At 38.8% G+C, this 22272-nt stretch overlaps 1 protein-coding gene across 1 annotated transcript in view; it reads left to right on the top strand.

Moving 5' to 3' along the window:
• The first annotated feature begins 2679 nt into the window (after positions 1-2679).
• Positions 2680-22272, top strand: part of LOC140240458 (G-protein-signaling modulator 2-like) — a 61475-nt gene continuing 41882 nt past the window's right edge. The window contains exons 1-4 of the mRNA XM_072320228.1: positions 2680-2811; positions 5890-6187; positions 6921-7056; positions 20043-20185. Coding sequence (XP_072176329.1) covers positions 5961-6187; positions 6921-7056; positions 20043-20185 — 506 coding nt within the window. The 5' untranslated portion in view covers positions 2680-2811; positions 5890-5960. The remainder of the gene's footprint in view (positions 2812-5889; positions 6188-6920; positions 7057-20042; positions 20186-22272) is intronic.

Below are 22272 nucleotides of genomic sequence, written 5' to 3' on the forward strand. Positions count from 1 at the left end.
CGGAGATTATAATAGAGAATCTCTACAAATCGACCCTATTATACTAAGTAACTTCTTTTTTTGGGGGGGGGGGGGTGGTGGCTCGTTCTGGTCACAAAAACTTCATATTCCAGTTTTGATGGCCTATTTGGTGGCCAGATAAGAAAAAGAAGAGAAAATATAAGAAAATAGAATAATTAGATAAAACATTATTTATTGTAATGATCTAATAAAGTATAATTATGCGAAAATTACAGGCAGGTGACTATCTAAGAAGTAAGAAAAAAATACAAAAATGTAAGTTATACATTTCAGTAAAACACTAAGATAAACCATGATAACTATGTGAAAATTGACAGGTAAGGATTTAAATAACACATACGTACTAAATTTGTAAGTCTAACATGTTCAATATCAAAATTGAGGCACAAATATAATTTTCCATGACCCTCGCCTCAACGTTTTCATTAAATTCCACCATAATATTGAACACAAGGGACAAACTTGTTCGTTATCGGATAGATATTTAGCAGTGAAATTTGACCGTGAAAAAAAAAAAAATATATATATATATATATATATATATATATATATATATATATACAAATAAAGACTGCCCATGGAGTCAGTCTGGCAACACTTTGTGTAGAGATTTGTCCAGGGTGTTTATTTCGGATTAGTTAAGTTAGTAGTATAAGTCGCCATATCTTAGTTTCCCTTGTTTTCCACTTTTTATGTATATCAGTCTATCAATCATATAATATTTGCTGTATGTGTGGGGGAATGCCCCCTATATATGAGGTACAAGAACTGCTTTTTAGCATTCCTCCCCATTTCCAGCATTTCTGTATTCTTACAATATTTTTGTAAACTTATCCTTTATTATGAAATTTATGTATTCAATCTCTGTAAAATATCTGTTTCTGTTGAAAATGGAAAAACATTCAATTATTCCGAAGGTCTGTTAGGCCTAATCTAAAAATGCAATAGGATTCATTATTCCAAAGGTTCGTCGTTCCAAAATATATAGAAAATTCCGTATAGGCCTACCTTTGAAGATTCGCTAATCGTTATTCCGAATATCCGAAAATGTAAAGACGATGACAAAGAAACCTTCGGAATTTCGAACCTTATTTCAATTCCGGATTAACGAACCTTCTGAATAATGAATCTTATTCATTTTCGCATTAACGAACTTCGAAATAACGAACCACACTTCGTTTTCGGAAGATTCGCTGAAAAAGTGATCGTCACATTCCGAATATACCTTATCAAACCTTCAGAATTTCGAACCTTATTTCAATTTATTATTCCAGATTAACGAACCTTCCGAATAACGAACCATATTTCATTTTCGGATTTAACGAATTTTCGGAATAACGAACTCAGGTGACTCTGCTCGTAATTCTCCTCTCTTCTGGGTGAGAAAAATATATCAAAACAATGTAAACTTCGCAAAGTTGTTGGTGGCCGCCGATGGAGTCACCCGTGATTGGCGTTTATGCTCTTTTTTTTTTTTTTCTTCTTTTTTAAGTGGTGACCAGACACATATATTCCTTGGGCCCGGGCCATCAACTGGTCACAGATGATGTTGAGCCTTAATACTGGCAATATGAATGTCTATTATGGATTTTGTTTAAAATGCTATTTCAATGAAGCATCAGTCGCTGTTGTCTTTGATTATTTGAAGTTGATTTTTATTTTGAAAATCGATCTTGACAGGGGGCCTATACCTTAAACCTTCTATCATCAAAGTTACTTGAGGTTATGAACACTCGGATTTTCATCTTGTCCTTTTATTTCGTTGTACTTATAGGCCTATAGACCTATCTGAATGTTCCGTAACTCAAACGCTGAAGAAATTGGAATTTGATATCAGTGATCCATCTTCAGCATTACTATGATCGTTTTAAAATGGGCCCACTTGACTGCATAAAACCTATTTTAAACATGAACCTATTCGAATCCAGTGCGCCGAATTGTTAACGACGTTATCGGTGGATAACAAGTCTTTTTGAGGCTTTTTTTTTCTAAGCTAAGTTAAATGGCTCTTGTTTTTATTTCCTTAATGGAATATCAAAAGATCAGGAAGAATAATGATGGGCATAATGAGAGAGCTAGACACATAAAGGTATAGACGGACGTAATATTCTCACCGCTTGTTTTCTTTTGATTGTAAGGATGATAGGTTTCCTATAGTCTTAGTTTACGTCTGGTCTAATTCTGCATTATTGTTTGTTTGTTTGTTTTAGCCAATGCATCAATAACACTAATGCATTTTTTTTTCTAATTTGTTTATCTATGGCTCTGCCTTTATCTTTTTCCTGGTAGCCTACCGGTCTAACAAAATTATATATATTACGCTCTGAAATTGAAGTGGAGACAACGTGTTAAGTGTTTTACAGTATAATCATTCAACTACACATTTTTCTAGTTGCACCGAAGTTGCTCGCCTTTGCCGATGGCATGATTGAGCGCACCGTGACCGCTGTACGGTAGTAACAAGTGTTGTAGCAGCCGCACCAAACCGAAAACTAATCGACGGTTTTCATTCAATCCGCCTTTGCTTTGACGTCCTTTCATTTACCGAGCGACCTAAAGCGACGAAATTTCACAGCAGCCAGTTGAATGAGCTGCGTTCTTGAAGACAAGTGGACGCCAGCAGCCAGCTAGCTAGCAGCTGCTCCTTCAAGCCTGTGCGCATAAAAAAGATTTTGCTGAATGAAGGGATTTGCTGGTTAAATTTCACATTATCTCTCTTCGCTTTCAAGATTTGTGCACTCTTATACCTCGGAAGGATTTCATGATGTGCGGAGAAGAAGCCACGGAATGGTAAACATTTCACTGAACTCTTCTGTTATTTCTAACATTATTTGCTATTCCCCATTTGGCATTGGCATTGCATTTGCCTTTGCGTTGGTATCATATCAGATTAATTCAGAACCACCTCACGTCCTCATTCTACGTTTACGTTAGTCGGTAGATAGTCTAGAGCTAGACGAAGGCTGTAGACTCTAGTTTTATTTTCTAATTCTACCATACCAGGCCAGGCACAGATAGAAGTGTCTTCCACTGTTCCAGACCATTCTGACAGTTTACCTAATCAGCTAATAAGGTTCTAGAAATACACTCTATCTGTCTATGTCGATGTCAACAATAAATTGGCGTGTTGCTATCCTAGCTAACATGTTAGACCTTGTTAATTTGTTTCTAATGTTAATAATGTTATGCAAGATTGAGGAGACACATGAGTGATGCTCGAGCAATATATGATGAGTGTTGTGAATGCGGCAACAAAGTCAAGGCCTAAGGATCAGGATGAGCAGTGAGTGTGAACAGTGGTGAACAGTGACAACAAACACTTTCTATTTCTGAACGCTGCCAGCCAGCCAGCTGTCTTTGTTTGCATGTCATGATGTCAGTGAGTTTTCCAGCAGGGTGGTCCACAACTTGAAATTTGAGCATGTTGCAAGCTCAGAATCTGAGAATATTGCAGAAATTGTATGTGCGCAGAGCGCACAGCATGAAATGAGCATGTAGTACGCAATCGCAGCTTATCTCTCTTTTTGAAGCTTACATTCAATGTTCTCTCTCATGTTTTGCACACAAATACCTCAGTACCAGAGATAGTTTGATGTTTCTTATGTTTTGCACATGTTTGTTTTTTTTTCACGTGTGTGGATACATTTTATTTTTAGCTTGTTATAAGTTTTTGAGGATGCCGGATGTTGCACAAAATGTTGCTGGCTCTTGAGGCCAAGGAGGATTTTGTGAAGCCAGACGTAAACATAGTCTTCACAGAACAGATCTTTTGGTCAAGTCTAACCACCTTAGACTCTAGCTAGACCATTATTGACATTGTCTAGACATCTAGACCCCTAGAGTAAAACACCCTGAGGATGCGTAGGACTATTTGCGGCAAGGCAAGGGCCGTTTCATTCATTTCAATCAGGTGTCATTTCTCATAACACTTGCGAGTACACAATAATGTAACTCGTGCTTTGGTTCTAAAGTGGGACTATATTAGCACACATGATGTTCATTAGCTGTGTTATTGATGAATGAAAGTATCCCTGCCAGAAACAGACACCCTGCCGCAAACTGGGATGTAATGTTTACTCCAGACCTTGCTTGACATCTATAGTGCTAGATCTAAACATGATATAAATTATAATTTAGATCTAGATCTGTACATCATGTTCAATGCATGGTGTATTCCTATTTTTCTATTCTTGTGTATCTTTCAAGTAAAAGTTAACGGGGGAGCTGAAGTTCAATAACAATACACCATATAATTTAATATTCATGAGTAAACTCGGCCACTAGCGTGCCCTCATTATGAATGGCCGAGTTTACCCACCAGGCCGAGCGAGTTTGCCCACAAGTAGGGTAGTACATGATATATTAATTCTATGATGATTATCGGCACCCACACCAAGGTTTGACCTCCTGTGCCAAAGACATACATTTGTACAAAGGTTCCACTGTGCGCAATGTTTCTAGGTTTCTACAGGCTACGTGTAGCAGCCGGTCGAATTATGGGTGGCTTGCAAGTTGAAAGTAGTTTGTTGAGAAATATGCGTATGTGTGAGTGTGTGTACAGGTGTATGTATGTGATGCATGCAGCTCCCTCTATCTATCTGTCTGTGTTCTTGTTTGCTCTAGGAACTTCATTGAATTTCCTATAAACTGACGGTTCCAAACTGACTTCACAAACTTGCCATAAATCATTTATTAAACAACCTACAATTTGATTTTCTAGCTCCTGGTTACTTGAAAGCTGCGTCACATGATAAATACAAAGTACAGTGTAGATGGCTAACTCCAGTCTTACTGTAATTGCCCAGGCAGTGAGCATTGCAATTGCTCACGAAGAGTGAGTTGTTAATGAGTGACAACATGAAAGTAGACACCTGTATATTTATATTGATGCTTCCTGGGCCCTGTTTTATGAAGAGTTAAAATTTAATAAAGTTGATTTCTGCTATAAGTCTATGGCAGCCTGTGTATTAAGGAAATTTAAAATTAATTATGATAAAACAGGGCCCTGATCTGATAATCAATTTACAAATGTAGTTGAAATTTATGTGAGTGATTGGGAATAAGCTATTAATGTATGATGTATTTCCTCTGATTTTTATGCAATTTTGACACGCAGAATTTGAAATACAGTATGTATTTGTACATTGTACATACACCGTACATGTACATACACCGTACTGTACAAAAGTACATTGTACAAATAGTGCTTGTTCTTTTACTTTATCTACTTATTATTTGGTCTCACAGTGTACGTGTAAGTGCAACATATGAAATTAGCCATGAACAGTGAACTTGCACAAGTGCGACTTGTACCCTACTACTCCTAGCTGTTGTGTTTACAGTACTATTAACATTACATGCAACTTTGCCATCCAGGGTGGATGTGGATACGTTAGACTTGGTGGTTAGCACACTGTAGAGCTGTACATGCATAAAAAATCAGATCTGGTGAGTCACATGGTTGGTGTATAAAATGAAAACATCCAGAGCTGCATACACTGTAAGTACAACTACTTGTATGTACGGTAGCAACTGTAGGGTAACCTCAACTCACATGGCAATTCATTCTTTAGATATGGAACAACCTGCAACAGGGGCCTGTCTTATAAAGACTTGTGATAGAAATCAATCACAAGTTTTTTGTGTGCTGCAATGCAAGTTGCAATTGATTTGGGGACTTGTGATTGATTTGAAGGCTTTATAAGACGGGGCCCTAGTATTACATCTAGTATAGTATGAACTGCAAGAAGTCTGCACAATCAATCAGCTTGAAGAAATTTTAAAAGGCTGTCATTTCTAGATATTATACAGTATACTAAAAATGCATGTTGTATTTTCTCTTGTATTCTTTTCTTTGTATATCCACAGACAATTTAGATTTTGTGAAAGAAACAGCAACTCTAGCTCTATCCTGTCAAACCGGTGACTAAACTTGTGCCATGCAGAGCGAAGCATCATGCATGGAGCTAGCCCTAGAGGGCGAGCGGCTGTGTAAGGCAGGAGACTGCAGGGAGGGGGTGCGCTACCTGGAGGCGGCAGTGGAGGTCGGGACCGACGACCTGAAGACGCTCAGTGCCATCTACAGCCAGCTGGGGAATGCCTACTTTTACCTGCAGGACTATGGGAAGGCACTCACCTACCACAAGCATGATTTGACACTTGCAACGTAAGCATCAGTAGCACTGTAATCATTATTGATTTTTTTTTGTTTATTTTTCACAACACATGTCCTTGAATGTTTATACTGCATATATGCCATATATTTCACAGGGTTTTTTACTTTCACAAATCTCATGAGTTGGGTGCAATTTGCAAATTTGACAATATGCGAAAATGTCAAATTGTTGGGAAATCGTGATTGGCAAAAACTCAGACTCACTAAAATACATTGTATATATGGCGTGTACAGTAAATCAGAGCTGGATCTTTGCAAACTTGGCAGGAAGAAAAGAGAACGCTTCTTGAAGTACGGTAGCTTATTTGGTATCATTCTATATTATTAATACCAAATAAGACATTTTACCAAGGGTTTGAAACCAACCAGAATCACAATTATGTCTTTTGGAGGCTGACATGTGAGTAGCTAATAAAGAAAGAGGTGGAAGGAATTCAACCTTTAGTTGTGGTGACATCGTTTAAAATATTCTTTTGGATACTGTATTGTATTACAATATGTTTCACAATCTCAATGTATTGACTGAGTTAATGATAGAGCCGACATCTGAAGCAAAGTAAATTGAAGGGAACAGAAATTAATATACTTTCTGGTTTTTAGTTTACAATGAATGATATTGTTTTGAGATGAAACGTTATGATGCCAATTGACAGAACTGATGATAAGTACAATGTATGATAAAATGTAATGTATTTCATGTATGAATGGTCTCTCCACCAATCAGCAACATTGGCGACAGACTTGGCGTGGCCAAAGCCAGCGGGAACATTGGCAACACAATGAAGGTACTGGGCAAGTTTGACGAGGCCATCTTCTGTTGCCAGAGGCATCTGAATATATCCAGGGAGCTCTCGGACAAAGTAAGAAAACTTGTTGACTCTGCATTGTTTACACTGTTTTACTTTGAGTTTCAAATTATGCCGTAATCTGCATCATTGATTCATCGAGAGCTGGATGCTCTTTGGGAAAAGTCCCTACAGTATGTTTCAAGCAGATCTTTACGGTTTCATTCATAACAGGCAAAAAAAAGAAGAAATAAAAAATGAAAAGATAGTGAATTGCTTTTTATGTGACACAGTGGAATAACTGGTACCCTCAAGGAGTATTAACTAACTAGTATAAAACATAGTGACCAATACAAATCTTATAGATAATGCCATGTGATTGAGTGTGGTAAAGTGTACTTTGTATGTGTAGAAAATGTCTTGAGTTGAGACTATCTGTACCCGCTTGAATGGGTAGAAGGCCAATGTTTATCTAAATGTGTTTTTCTTTAATCAGAGTTAGTGCCACTCTATATTGCGTTTTGGCTCTCAAGGTCGCAAGCACACCATTTTTTCCCCCTTTCAATTCACTAAATTTGATACAAATAGAGAATGTTATTGACTATGCTGTAATTATGGATGAAAATGTTGTTTGAAGGCAGTCATAACACAAGGTCTTATCCATCATGATGAACATAAAGTTACGAAGGTTATGGTAAGCTTGCAAGATTCTATTTGCATTCAGGAAAAAAAAAAAAGTTGTGAAAAGTTACACCAGCACTTTCATTCTCTTAGTTTGTGTTACACAAGACATCGGTGTTGATTCAGAGATGAAAAGGAAAAGCTGCAGAGTAGAGCTTAATAGAAATTGCCTGTGGCAGTACTGTAGATGTGTGTGCAAGCAGGGGTTTTTATCTGTTTCATGCAATTTTATGTAGGAAGTAATCATGGGCAGTCCTTGAAACAGGAAATGTTGACAATGGGTGTATTAAAATGACCAAGGATTGACTGATTGCTAATTTACTTGTTTGCCTGATAGAATGATTACTGTAAAAGTAGACATTTTTACAGCGTAGGCAGTGGAAATTTTCATGCATTTCGTGCCACCAGAAACCAGCGCGAAAATGAAAAAGCACAAATATTTTTGCACGTCATGTGGTCCATTAATAAATGTCTTGATTCTGCGGGATTAAAAATGGTCTAAATTTATCTTACCAGCCGAGTGTGAAAAATTACTCGTGTGAAAATAACCACTTTTAGAGTATTAGATTGATGAGTGAATGCATATTAATGTATGAAATGCTGACACTGTTTATAGATTACCTTCATTGACAGCCCTAGCTAATTGCCTTCAAAATATGGTTATTCCCCATAGGATTAACATACATTGTACACATTGTACATTGTATGATTCACCTGGTTTTGATAGGCTGTTGCTTCCTATAGTGTGTAATTTGGTAATCAATTTTTAGCATAATAGCAAGCAAAGTTAGCAGTCTTTATACAAGAGGTCTTTGAGACAATAAGTCATTTGTAGCAGTAGTTACGTTCAGACGGGAGCCCTTAACCTCGAAGTTAGGAAACTTCGAGGTTAGAGCTTGTAGTTAGGGACCGTGAAGAGACCGTGAAGACGCACTCGTAGTTAGCAAACGTCGAGGTTTGCTCAATGTTTCGAGCCACGAGAAATCTTATGGTTAGCGCTCTAACCACGAGCCGCGGGGGGTCCCCACTCGTAGTTAAGCACCGTGTGGACACAAAAAACAACGAACTCGAAGTTAAGAGTGACCTCGCCGTAAACTCCAGACCCCACAATTTCCCTCTGCTTCCGGGTCAACCTCCCAAACGTACACCACAAATACACTACACGTGAAAAACCTGTGACGCACGACACAACAACATCATCATCCTTTCTTCCCATGCGCTTGATCTCTGAAACTGAACACGTCGAACTCGCTACTGTATTCTATATTCTTCTCCGACGCTAAAAAAATGTTTTCAACGAATATCTTCATAAAGGCATAAAGTCATCAGTGCAGTGTTATCTCTGCATACCATGACAGAGAACAAGAGTACCTGTAAGTGAGTCCGACAGGGTTGGACTAAAGAATAAATAGACGTCTTGTTAGCAGTGTGGGCTCAAACTTCCGGTTTTGTGGTTTTGACATCGAGTGGGACCCACTTGTAGTTACCTCCAGGTTTCGTAACCTCGAGGTTAAGATTCGTCATGTGGACACACGTCGTAGTTAGGGGGCAAGAGCTAAACCTCGAGGTTTCCTAACCTCGAGGTTAGGGCCTGCCGTCTGAATGTAACTATTGTAATACATGGGGGATATTGTTGACAGTTTTACACACCGTAGTCGACTCCCAAAATTTATAGCCCCCAAAGGGGGGGGGGGGGGGGTGGGGGTTGGGGGTTGGAGCTACACTCCTCCACAGCCCCCCTGGTTCCGTAGCCCATGATTAAAGGACAAGTTCACCTTCATAAACATAAGGATTGAGATAATGCAGCAATATTAGTAGAACACATCATTGAAAGTTTGAGGAAAATTGGACAGTCGATGCAAAAGTTATGAATTTTTAAAATTTTTGTGTTGGAACCGCTGGATGAGGAGACTACTAAGGCTTGTGATGTCATGAGTACAACAGTATAAAGAAAATGTAAAGAAAATTCCACATATTTTTACTTTTTTTCGTATAATAAAAGAGCACTTGACTTGCCTCTTTCTAAAGGCAATGGAAATAATATTACCCATAACATATGTCAGTAACGAGTCAAGGGAATGTGTACTTTTTTCAAAAGATGAAATTTTGTGAAATTCTCTGTATATTTTCCTCATATTGTTGTACGCATGTGACATCATACACTGCAGTAGTCTTCTCATCCAGCTGCGACTACACAAAAACTTCAAAAATATATGACTTTTGAACGGATTGTCCAATTTTCCTCAAACTTTCAATGATGTGTTCTACAAATATTGCTACATTCTCTCAATCCTTATGTTAATGAAGGTGAACTGAAGGTGAACTTGTCCTTTAATGACGGTGGAACCACTGCACACAAGTACAGGGTACACTCAGGGAGGTGGGCCACCTCCCTGGTACACTTGATTACAGAGGTTGTTCAAACGTATGTGGTGCAAGTGTGTTGCAGAGCCTGCAGTTGCAAACTGTAGAGACAGCACAGTTCAAAAGTCACAGAATCAAGGATTTTGTTATTTCTTTTTGCACTGGAAATGTCATATTGTTGTGTTTAATATATTGTGTCCTGTACCAGTTTATACACTGGATTTGGATTTGCTTTATGATAATGTACCCTGGCTGAAGGATATTTGAGAATACTGCACGACCCTAGGAATGGGGGAAAAAAATACGGGCTATCGTATGCAATACGCCCTCAGAACTGGGAAAAACAAAAAGGAAAGGAAAAAGGCAAGCTAAAGATTTTGAACACTTTCATAAAATATTTTCCTGTCTGTCATTATTCAAAAACCTTTTCTACCAGCAACAGACTGATAAACTAGTGTTCGATTCCATTTTTGCTGATTTTGCAAAAGCAGCATTTATAAATACACTGTTGCCTGATCCTGATTCAAACCATGACACCAAAACAGCATGCATTGACAACTGAGCATTTCTTGCTGGTACAAGGTTCCTATTTTAAACATCCAGGGCACAGCTAATGTGATATATCGTATTCCTCTCAGGTAGGCACTGGAAAATTGTCTGCATCCATCTCACTGAATCCATTAAAATACACCCATCAATTTCCCTTCATTTGTTGTACAAGACCTGTTGTTTCACCTGGCTGTGTATTAAAAACAAAGAGGAAAAGTTCTGCAAATGATTTCATGGTCACATGACCCTGATAGCTGTGCTAGCTGGCAGGACATCAGAACCTGTATCATTCACCGGTATCCAAAATAGCTGCAGTTGTTTTTGTCCTTGTTAATTGTCACTATTTTAACTGCTGTCAGTATTTGTTCGCCATTTTAATGTTAACATCAACCGTTCTCATACAGAAAAGCAATGGCATCATATCACTTTAAATCTTCTTGCTAGAATACAGATAACCAAAGAATGCTCCTGTCGTCAGCCTGGAGATGTATAGCTCGGGGGGGGGGGGGGGGGGGGGGGGGAAGCAACATTTACTCTGGGTATGCTTAAATCTAAAAACAAAAAATCAGGCAGAATCACAATCCCAAACATGTTTGAGGCATTTTTGGGCGATACATAAGTGCCACTGTGTTTTCAAATGCATTAGAAATAGAAATGCTGATTTGAAACGCCATTCAAAGGGCGATTTGAAACGGTTTAGATAAACACAATGCTATTTTGAAACACGTTTGATATCTCATATCTCCAAGCTGCCATGTCAACTTCCAGCTGTTTCCAATTGCAGAGAAAGCGCAAACCATTTGTGTTTTCTACCCATTGTTTGTGTGTGAATGATGAAAGCATGTTTGGTGGTTCGCAGTTGACCTCTACTTCCCGGGTCGAACGGCGCAAGCAACTGCGCAGTGACAACACTCGAATCGGGATTGTACGTGTACAATGGTATCAGATAAACGCGACCGGTTACCTCAAGAATTGTGTTGATTTCAAACCGCGTTCGTAAGCACCATTCCAAGCATGTTTTGAACTCTGATTCTCTCTCTCGAGTTAGATAAATGCAGCCTCTGACTATCAGTTTTTCCATCTACATAGTCTTGCTCTGGAGTTAATGCTGTAGGACATTATAAATAATGCAAATAGAAAGCAGTGGGAGGAAAACTGTGGAAGCAAGGGATAAGCAGCACTTAAAGTGAGGAGAAACTGCATGTGTTTCGAATCAATTCAATTATCAAACACTGAACCGTGATTATCCAATGAATATGAGTGTTGTGAGATCACTCCACCCCTGTAAATAGGACACGCTGGTGACATTAATGCTCAACTTGAGTTAACAAGTAGCTGAAGCAAATGATGTATTACACCATGTATGAGGCACTTTCGTTCTGTTCTACGTAGGCCTACATGGCTGATTGGAAGCAGAAAAGGTGATTTAGTACCCAGTACTCCATTGTTGCATTTCCTGTGTCCCCTCTTGTATGCTGCTTTGGTAGTCAGCCTTTCCCAATATAATCCCTCAAAGCTACCATTCTATTCAACTTGAAAATCTCTCTTGTGTCAAAGGTGTCTGGACTGGGATCTGTCTTTTGTTTTGCTTTGTTTAACACTTGCCCCCACATGCGCATAGCAAGGATTTGGCAAGTGTTCTATCTGGTAATGGGTTGGTTCACTACCACCTCCCTGTTGTGTGTTTGTACAATGTAAGTTTGAGGTGAATCCACTCGGGTGCAACCGCCCGCCCCCTTCATCCTGTAGGAAGTCTATTGTGATATCAGGGAGAAATTGAGGGGAAGGAAAATTGAGAGGAAGGATTAAGTAATCCCAATGTACTGGCATTGGTTTCTATGTATTTCTACAGATGCAGTGTGTGTGTGTGTGTGTGTGTGTGTGTTTGTTTTGTTGTTGTTGTTGTCGGGAGGGGAAAGGAGGGGATTACTACGCAAAGCCAAAGTAAAAGATACCACAGGGCCTAGTGTTTTATTTAATTTCTTTATTTCACTTCTTTTTTTCAATTAAAGTGGAATAACAAAGTTCTGCATTCCAAAAAGCATGCTATTACTGTTTGTATGTTAATTTCCCTCAGTAATGGTGCATGTGATTACAGGATAGACAAGAGGATGCATTTACATGAAAACATGATTGTGATTTGAGTGATTAAATTATTGAGCACACTGTCTCAATGCCTTTAAAGTGAAATATGTGTTGTTCACTCTGACAATACCTCAAAGGGTGTGTAAATAAAATCTTCTGTTTCCCTATTCAAACATTTTTTTACAACCCCCAAACCGCTTGCCATTCAAATGCAAAAGAGAAAGTCTTCTTGTCAGTATAGAAATTGCATTCAATGGCAAGGCACATTTTTTTTTTTTTTTTTTTTTTTTTTTTTTTTTACTCAGTGTAGAATAAAGCTACCATACCAGTAGAATGTATTCAAAGGGAGCAATGGAATGCTGTTTGTTTGTTTGTTTGTTTTTTTTTTTTTTATTGATGACAACAAATCTAAAGTACAGTAAGACTTCAGTTAAATCAGGACAGCTGTTATTCAGACTTCTCTATCATCAGGATGTGTTCACAAAGTGAAACTTAAGAAATAGTGATCTTTCAAACTCATTTAGAACTCCTACAAAATTCACACAATTTCCAATCAGAAAAATGCTTCAACTTCCATTTAATACGAAAGCAACAATCCTCTTTTAAAAGTACAAATTGTATGTGTAGGCTTGCAGAGATTGCACCACTATTCCCGAATACGCTATGTCAGGTACCTACAGCCTGTACTTAGCTACCAATGAGTCAGCAGAGCATAATGTAAAACATGATAACTACATTCGCGGCATGAAATTTTAGCGAATTTGAGCCGACTGCTTTTTTCATGGCATGAAATTTTCGCAAATTGCCACTGGCATTCAATGCATATAGGGTAGACAAGAGATTCCATGTGCATTTTAATTTTGCGAATCTTGGCGCTCGCGAAATTCACGAAATTTAAATGCACGTGAACATTCCTTCGTTCTATAGTATACGGTACAACTTCTCCCATATCTGGCCTAGTCACTTATCCAGACAGGCGCCGGTCCTCATATGGCCAGATAACAGAGATTGGACTGTACACAGTTTCCCCTCGATGCAAGTGTAGGGCACTGTATACTTGCAAAATGCTTGTCAAAATACTCAAGTATTTGGTATTGCTCATGGCAACCTTGAATTAAGATACATGTACATGTTCAATCAACCAGCGTGACATTTTTGATCCATTAAAAGTGCTGGAAAACTCAACCATTCATGTCATACATGTATTTCTGCATAGTATACATCATGCAAGCACGGCTAAGAATGGAATACACGTAGATGTGCGTTGATAACATGATGTGGTTGCCATGGAAACATTAGAGAGGATGGAGTTTGAAAGTGAGCATCTTTTGTTTCATTTCATTTTTTTTTTTTGGTATAAATAGAAGCACTGCAAAATGTCAGAACAATACAGTTCATGTGGTATTAACATTTAGCTAGAATACGACCTGTTAGCTAGAATAAGACCTGTCATGAATTTAATGCACTTTGGTTGACGTCACGCTCTGGACAATTTCATCACTAATCTGCTACACATCGGAGAAACATCAGAATCGGCAATCACTTTTAAGTGGAAATACCAAATTTGATTGAGGGACAGAGGAAGAGAGGGAGAATATCTTGAGAAGATGTTTACTGTAAAACACGATATGTTCGCGGCATGAAAATTTCGTGATTTGCAGCCGATGGCCTTTCTCGCAGCATGAAATTTTCGCAAATTGCAACTGGCATCCAATGCATATTGTGTAGGAAATTGATTTCGCGAATGTCGGTGCTCACAAAATTAAAATGCACATGGACATTCCTCGTTTTACAGTACATAGCCAGGGGTCGCACTTAACTTTTTTTTTTAACTAGCCAGGCGGACTACTTAGAATCAATTTTGACACTGAAGCAATATTTTGGCTAGCCAGACAGACTAGTAACTTCAGAATTTTTTATTTTTAGCTAGTCCGACGTGATTTTGGGTGGCCAATGGCCAGCGGACCATCGCCAATTTCGAACCCTGATAGCAAATGTTCAATGTAATACAGATTTTGTATGTGCATGCTTGGTAGTTGGAAAGGGCATATCACTAGAACACTAGAAATCTGAAGATGTACATGTAGATAGCAAATTGATTTGTATCAGTCGGATGTACATGGTTTGTAGACCTAGGTACAAACCCTTGTTGGTCGTGTAAACGAGTCTGCTCCGAGACTACTACTACTACTACTACATGTAGTAGTACTACAGTTTTCTCACTGGCACTGTCCCATAGGCCCTGTACTGTAGCCTCTCCCAGCAAAGGAGCACCTATAGTGGAGGGAATATTCATCATTCTGTTTTTCTTATTTATTTCATTTTGTTATTAGAAGTCAACTTCATCACTTTGTGGAATTGCACTCTAAATTTTTGAATATCAGCAGTTAAAGGGAGTTCTGGTGAAATTTCCATTGCAGTATGCATTTTACTCAGTGTTCTGAAAGAAATATTAGGAAGTGCAGCCACACCCCCCCCCCCCACCACTACTCACTCTCTCACTCTCTACAGATACCGAGCTGTATATTCCACATCTAACATAGATGTGGCAGACTACATGTACATGTACAAGTGTCTCATGGGGTCAAATTAGTGATCATGTTTTTGCTCTTAGTTGCCATATAAGGCCATAATTTTTGTTGGGAAGTGTTTGCATAGATCATGTTTTTATGAAAATTCTATCAATATTTGTCTCCAAATGTAGAGATTTCAATAAGACACACTCAGTGTATTAATCATGTAAACTGTCATGCTCTGGGGACCCAATAGTTGGTGATACACTGTATAAGCCTCACAAGGCTTAAATGTAATGTTTGTCCTCATTATTCCCTAAAACTGAGGACAAAACCGTTGTTCTTGATTCGTGTTAGTACATACTTGTGTACATTATACAAATGAAGCTGCTTTATTGTTCTCTTGTGAGATCTTTGCAAAACTCCATGCATAAAATTGCATTACTTTAAAGTGTTTACTCTTGTGAACATAATACATTCATGTACAGTCCAACCTCTCCTACACTGTATCTGGCCTCCCCTTATCCGGATCTCTGTATTATCCAGATATGCAATCTCAGCGTGATTTTATTTTTTTTTCTATCTTATAAGTACAGGGAAAAGGGGAATATCAAACTCTGAACAAACTTCCTACACAAACTGACATGAATTAGATATTATTCGCGACATAATGAGCCTACATTCACATCTAATTCTCATCTAAATATAAACATGCATTCAGACTTTCATTCAGAGTTTGTGTTTTACAGTTGAATCAGATGTTCTTATACAACACCTACTTGTAAAAAGAATATAGCTATTTAATTGGTCGATTGCCCATCATGTGACATTTAGTATAAAGTTCCATCGCATGCTGTGGCTGGCAGTCGTGCAGTTTTGTTTGAGTAAAAATGGATGGCACATGGCTGACATCACCCGTTTCCATTGACTTCCATCTTAAACTCACAATTGACTGGAAGTTTTTGTTCCATCGCATGGCTCTGATGTCACAATAAACAGACATTTGCTGCGCTCACTCAACAGTTACAAGCGCACTTAAAGCGCATACTTCTGTCACTCTTTTTTATAACCAATTTTGATGATTGGCTTTGCGTCCATGTACGTCCACGTACATATGACTGTTACTGTGCGGTTATGCAGCTGTCATTTGTATGACGCACCTCTTGACCCCCGGGATAGGTGCGTCAAAGTACCAATGTGCGTCATACCTTTTAGGTACCATGACGTACCCTCCGTCACAAAAAGTGACCCACCTCTATGAGACATTGACGCATTAACCAGTCAAAATGGTGACGCACCTCTTCGTGAAAATGACTGACCCTTGACGCACATGTTATTCGCAGTACGTGCCAGACTGGAATGCTGCAGAGCTCTGTGTGCGCTCACGCAATTCGCTGCCTGCGAACTGTGTACACCGAACGGAACTTCGCCCGCGTGAATCCCTGTCGCCTACGGACCCTGGATGTTTACTTCGATCGCCGTGGTACTGTATCCCCATGTTGTGGGCGGCTGGGAAGCGTTAGTATAGTAGCTTAGCTGCACACTGTAGCCAGCTGCCACTACACTCCAGTACCCTGTTTCGATTCGAATCGGGGTAGAAGCGTTCCGTTGTGCAATGTCTGCTTCTTTTTCTCTTCTTCTTCATCCGCTTGTCCCTTGCCTCCCAAGTATGAAATGATTTTTAGAGTGTTGTGTGTGTTTTTTGTAACGTTATTGCATCATTTTTCTGCAAGGAAGAGGTGAGTTTCTGTTCGTGTATTGATGTGCACTGCAGTATGTGCAGGTGAAAAGCGTTCGAACTGTCTTTCCCGAGTATCGTGGAAGCTCGATGTATTTCTCGGCCTATCAAAGGAGATCTCATACAACAGAATACTTATAACAAACTATTTTCCGGTCAAAATGAATTGATTTCCTTTGTTTTGTATCGTTTATTGACTTGATCCTAAGGATCTTGTCGCAATACCGAGTTTCCAATGACAATGTGTATTTATTTTCACCTTATTTTCGCGTAGCTTTCGGTGCTGTAAACTGTTGCTAGGGGCAGGCCTAAGCCTACTACTAAACTTACCGTTCTCCACTGTCGTTTCTCACACATCGTTTGGTACGATTTCTTCCATTTTATATCACTTTATCCGTTCCCTTTATACTTTGAAGTATTTGACCTAATTCTTTCAAGTGTCTCGCACTGCTATTTTCGTAACGGCGATTTCTCCGCTTTGCTGCAATACTTTTTCGAATCGAAGCGACGAAGTTTGATACCAGCCACTGTAGTGTGCCGTGTGTTGTCTTTTCTAAATATTTGTGTTGTTGGGAGGTGTTGATACTTTGTATTTGTTATTTATTTTTCTTAATGTTGATAGGAAAAGGCTAAAATGGTCTGAGTGATGTCTGATGGTGATGATGATAACTATGCTGGTGTAAAAAGACGGCTTACTGTGAATGCTGAGCATACGTGCCGTTCGTTCCATTTTACTTTCCCTCTTATTCTTCTTTCCCCCTTACTCTTCTTTTCCTTTCCAAGAATGATTAAAAAAAAAAAAAATTACATACACCTCACAACAAAATAGAACCACGTGCTACCAACCTTCGTAAAGTTAAATCTAAATGTTCAATATCAGCAAAGAATAAGGGGAAAGCACGAATGACAATAAATTAGAGCGAAGAGATTGTTTTACATGCAGTCTCTTCGGCTCGAAGAAACTTGACACCCCACCCCTCTCCCCTTGTGGAAATTTCCACAAAAGCAGGTGCCACACCCAGGTGCGTGCCAGACGGAAGAATGCGCGCACTGGAATAAACAGCGTGTAAATATCATGGAAATATCGATCAAAGAACCAGCTCATTAGTTGAATTAAAGGAATCATTGCAAAGATATCGTGATTCTATAGCCTTTCTTTTGGCGCATAGTAGGAAACATCAAACAGTCGAATATAATGTACTTGATCGAATATCTTATGTTCCCTGAACAATAAAAAAAAGATCGATTAATCAGTCAATTAAAAATGCAACTGAGCCAGAAATACTTAAAAGGTCTCGTATGCCCAGAGAAATTCACTACGAGTAGGTTCAATGAGATGCAGTCATCACCTGGTTAGACAACAAAATCATGACAATTAATTTCAGTTCACGCTCATGATAACTGCTTATTACTTATCAAAGTTTTGGCTATCAACATTCGTTCGTAGGTGTTTTTTGTTTGTTTTGTATGTTTTTCCTCGTGAAAGACGTAATGATTTCTTCGTATCGAACGTAGACTGCATGTTTACCGTTTATCCAAACAGTAGGCGCCTAGGCGTACTTTCTGAATATATTCAGAAATTTCTATCAACATTTTAATCAGAAATTTCTATCAACATTTTAAATATATTACAAGACTCCCAAATACCAGTTGAAAAAAATTAAGAAATCGAATTTTTTAGATATGAACAACAACAACAACAACAACAAAAAAAAAAATGCGTAGGAAAAAACCACTTCAACCTCGAATGACTTCGAATTTCTCTAAACCGTTCCCTAGTTCATGGACATCCCATAGAAACGCGTGTTTTGATATACACGTTGCTATGGCAAACTATCTAGTTTCGCGAAACTACGGCCTGGCCACAGTAATTTTTTCCGTAACCTCCCGCCTCCCCTTCCCCGATTCGAAAACAGCTTGATTGAAGCCCCTGCCTATTTAAACACGAACCTTATTAAACCCAAGTTAGGTACATGGTTTATATGGCTAGTGTTTAAATAGAATTTACTATTTTAAGTTAATGCAGGTTTTAATAGACTCTCAGTAATGTTAGTTCCATAATCGTTTGTATGTGTTTTGGGGCCTGGCCTCTGCCATGCCTCGCCTTCTGTATACGTATGTACGCGTGTAATGTATGTATACATGTACCACATGGTCGACATCACGCACGTGGTTTTGCTGCAGGTTCCACGGTCGACGGTCGATGCTACACTACAGTGAATGCGATTGAAGGATAGCGAGCTTCGCGATGCCGCGGGCTGTATGTGATGATTTTATCACAAATCGTGTTTGGTAGTGTGGTTTTGGAGCAAATTTGTACTCAAACTTTCTGAAAAGACCTTTAGTCTGACATCAGATAGAAAAAGAAGACATACGAGAATGAAGTGAGTATCAGTATGTTATAATAAAACTGATTGAAAATTGTGTCATTTTCGCGTTTCCAGGAGCCGGTGAATTCGGCTGACTCGCGATCGCGAGTTTGTTTTAGATGTTACGGAGGATTACCATGCCCCATGCAAGAAGCCTCGCAAAATTACATGACGGTCCCATTAACGAACCTTTTGACACACTCTGGTTAAATGACCGACTATGACGCACATAATGGGTCAGTATTGTGACGGACATTTTGCTACCGTGACGGCACCACGCGTCATCAAATTGGTGGTACTTGACGCGACCATGACACACATTTCCCGGGGGTCAAGAGGTGCGTCATACAAATGACAGCTGCATTACTCATTCGTCTTTCATGGAAAATGGTTTCCATTTCTGTGCTAAATTCAAGAATCTGTGTGGACCACATTCTGTTGACGTTCGAGGTGTTGTATATAAAACAAATAGTGTATGGTCTTTACTCGTGCAATGGAACAAGATTTTGTACTCGGTGAAAGATGAGGCGCACTATTTAACTCAGCTTCACCTCGTTGAATGTCTATCTTTCACTTTGTGCGAAATCTTGTACCATTGCACCCGTGACCATTCACTATTTGTATAATATTGCATGTCATGTTCATATTTATAAATGTGTTTCTCCTTGTGTGTTTGTGTGTGTATCTAATGATGGTTTTTTGTTAAAACGAGTATGTTATTATCATTATTATTATTTTTTAATGTCAATTCAACACTTTCAGATAGGAGAAGGGAGGGCGCTGTACAACCTGGGTAATATCTACCATGCCAAAGGGAAGCATGCAGGGCGAAGTGGCCATCAAGATCCAGGGGACTTCCCCCAGGAAGTCACTGACTGTCTGAAGGAAGCCATCCAGTTTTACCAGTGAGTCTACCGTTAATATTTATTTTTGCTCAACCATCTTGCAACCTTTCTTTTTGTGTATTTTGCTTGGTTGAATGTTTGTTTTGATTTGTTTTGCTTCATCTTATATTTGTTTGTTTTTCTGAACTGTTCGTTATTGTTGTTGCTTTTTTTAAGTGTGCATAATATATAAAGAATGATGACTGTTATTCTTATATCAAAGACATGGTTGAAATTGTGTGGCAACAGAGGTTATGCTGTGTCTCAAATAAATGCAGTGAGCTTTTAGATCTCCACAACAAGCTTCGCGATTTTAACCTACTAATCTCAAATGTGTGTCATTCCAGATTTGTGAAAGCAAATTATTTAGTCGGCCAATGTATGTACCGGCAGATTACACACAAGGCTCATAAAGAGTTTGTTGGATTTTATTTTGTGTGTCCAACTTATGGGACATTAATGTCAGGGTGCTACGCTTTACATTTGTATGTTTTCATGAGTGAGTTCATGTACTGCTGGTAGTCCACATATAAAGCAGGGTCGTCCTGCTGGTGCTGAAAGGGTCAATCAAGGTCAGATCCTGTTTCACACCTTCCTAAACTTTCAGCCAATCAGATGAGAGGATTCTCAGATTAGGCTGTGTAACACGCAGTACAAATACAATCCCCGAGACCATTTGCCACTTTGAGGACAAATCAAATTTACTGTCACTACGTGGGCACTTGCCTACAGTACCTAAGTACAGCTGTATAACATCTTGGCCTCTGCTATGCTCATTTTGACAAGTGGGTGACTTTCTCTTTTTTTTAATGCTGTACGCGTGATACAACTGGTTTACAATGTAGCCTCATAAATGCAGAAGATACATTGTAGCTTTCATTTTCCATTTTAGCAATCATTAATGGAATTTAAAGCCACGCCATTTACCATTGGGAACAGTGATTTGAAAAATGTTCGAGTTATCACATTGTATTGTAGGTCAGTTGTATCACAAAACTTCCTACATGTACACTGTACCATATGGAATTTGCAATAAGATATAAGGATATATCACTATTTTTCTCTATAAATCATACCTGCAGATGGTTTATTCTAGGAACAATTTTAATGAAACTATTGTTCACATTTTGTAAATTTAGCAATATGTACTTAACATTGTTTCTGCTGAGCAACATTTTTACATTGGTTGCTTCTATCCCTAACTCACATTTTAGAGCTAATTTAAAGTTCTAACTCAAGCTTCTTCTTTTTTTTTCCCATCTGCAAATGGTATATAATGCCTTTAAGATGTAAATCTAGCAAGAGACTGTCCCAAATCTTGAAACATTGTATTGAGATGAAGTGAGCAATCCAACGCTTTTCTGTACACCGTATCACACTGGCCCAGTGGCAGTCATTTTCGGTCTCATATATTTTATAGTCAACATTTATTCCGTGCAACATTTTCTCTCCTCTCTTCTCAATTTCTTGTGCTCATGTACCGAATTTAATGTGTGGAGGTTAAACAGCACCATTTCTTGCTATCACTGTTGGCATGACAATTTATGCTAAATGAAGTCGGGCATAAAATCAAGCACAAGGTCTGGATTCTGATTGGTCGGATGCCATATCTCGTTAAATGTTCATTGCACGCATGATTTGAAATCAGGCTCATTGTCACGCACTACGTGGCTGACTCGTTTTGTTACGTGGTGTTTCTGGGTTAATAATACAGGTATCTCCACAAATGAGCTGCATTTTAATGCAATGGTAAACCATGATACTTTGTGGCATCAATCCTCACAACATGTGCTGCATGCAGAGTGCAAGCACATCCTTTTTTTTTTTAAGAAGAAGAAAAGTTAAAAGAAAAAAGCTCCTGTTTTAAAGGAGGCGTTCATGTATTAGCAATCTCCAACATAACGTAAGCATCTCCATGGGGCTGTGATACGGGAGCGTATTGGGTTGTCTGGGTTGTTAAGGTTTGTAGCGGTTGTGAAAAGAGCTACTCAAGATACTAAGATGCAATGCTTAGGCTCGAAAAGCACTAACATAGGTTGATGGGAATGCATTTCCTGCTTTCGAATTGATGATCACAGTCAGTGAACGCTAAAACCTGCTTTTCAAAG

The sequence above is a fragment of the Diadema setosum genome, chromosome 17 (assembly GCF_964275005.1).
Source record: "Diadema setosum chromosome 17, eeDiaSeto1, whole genome shotgun sequence".
In the NCBI taxonomy this organism is placed as follows: domain Eukaryota; kingdom Metazoa; phylum Echinodermata; class Echinoidea; order Diadematoida; family Diadematidae; genus Diadema; species Diadema setosum.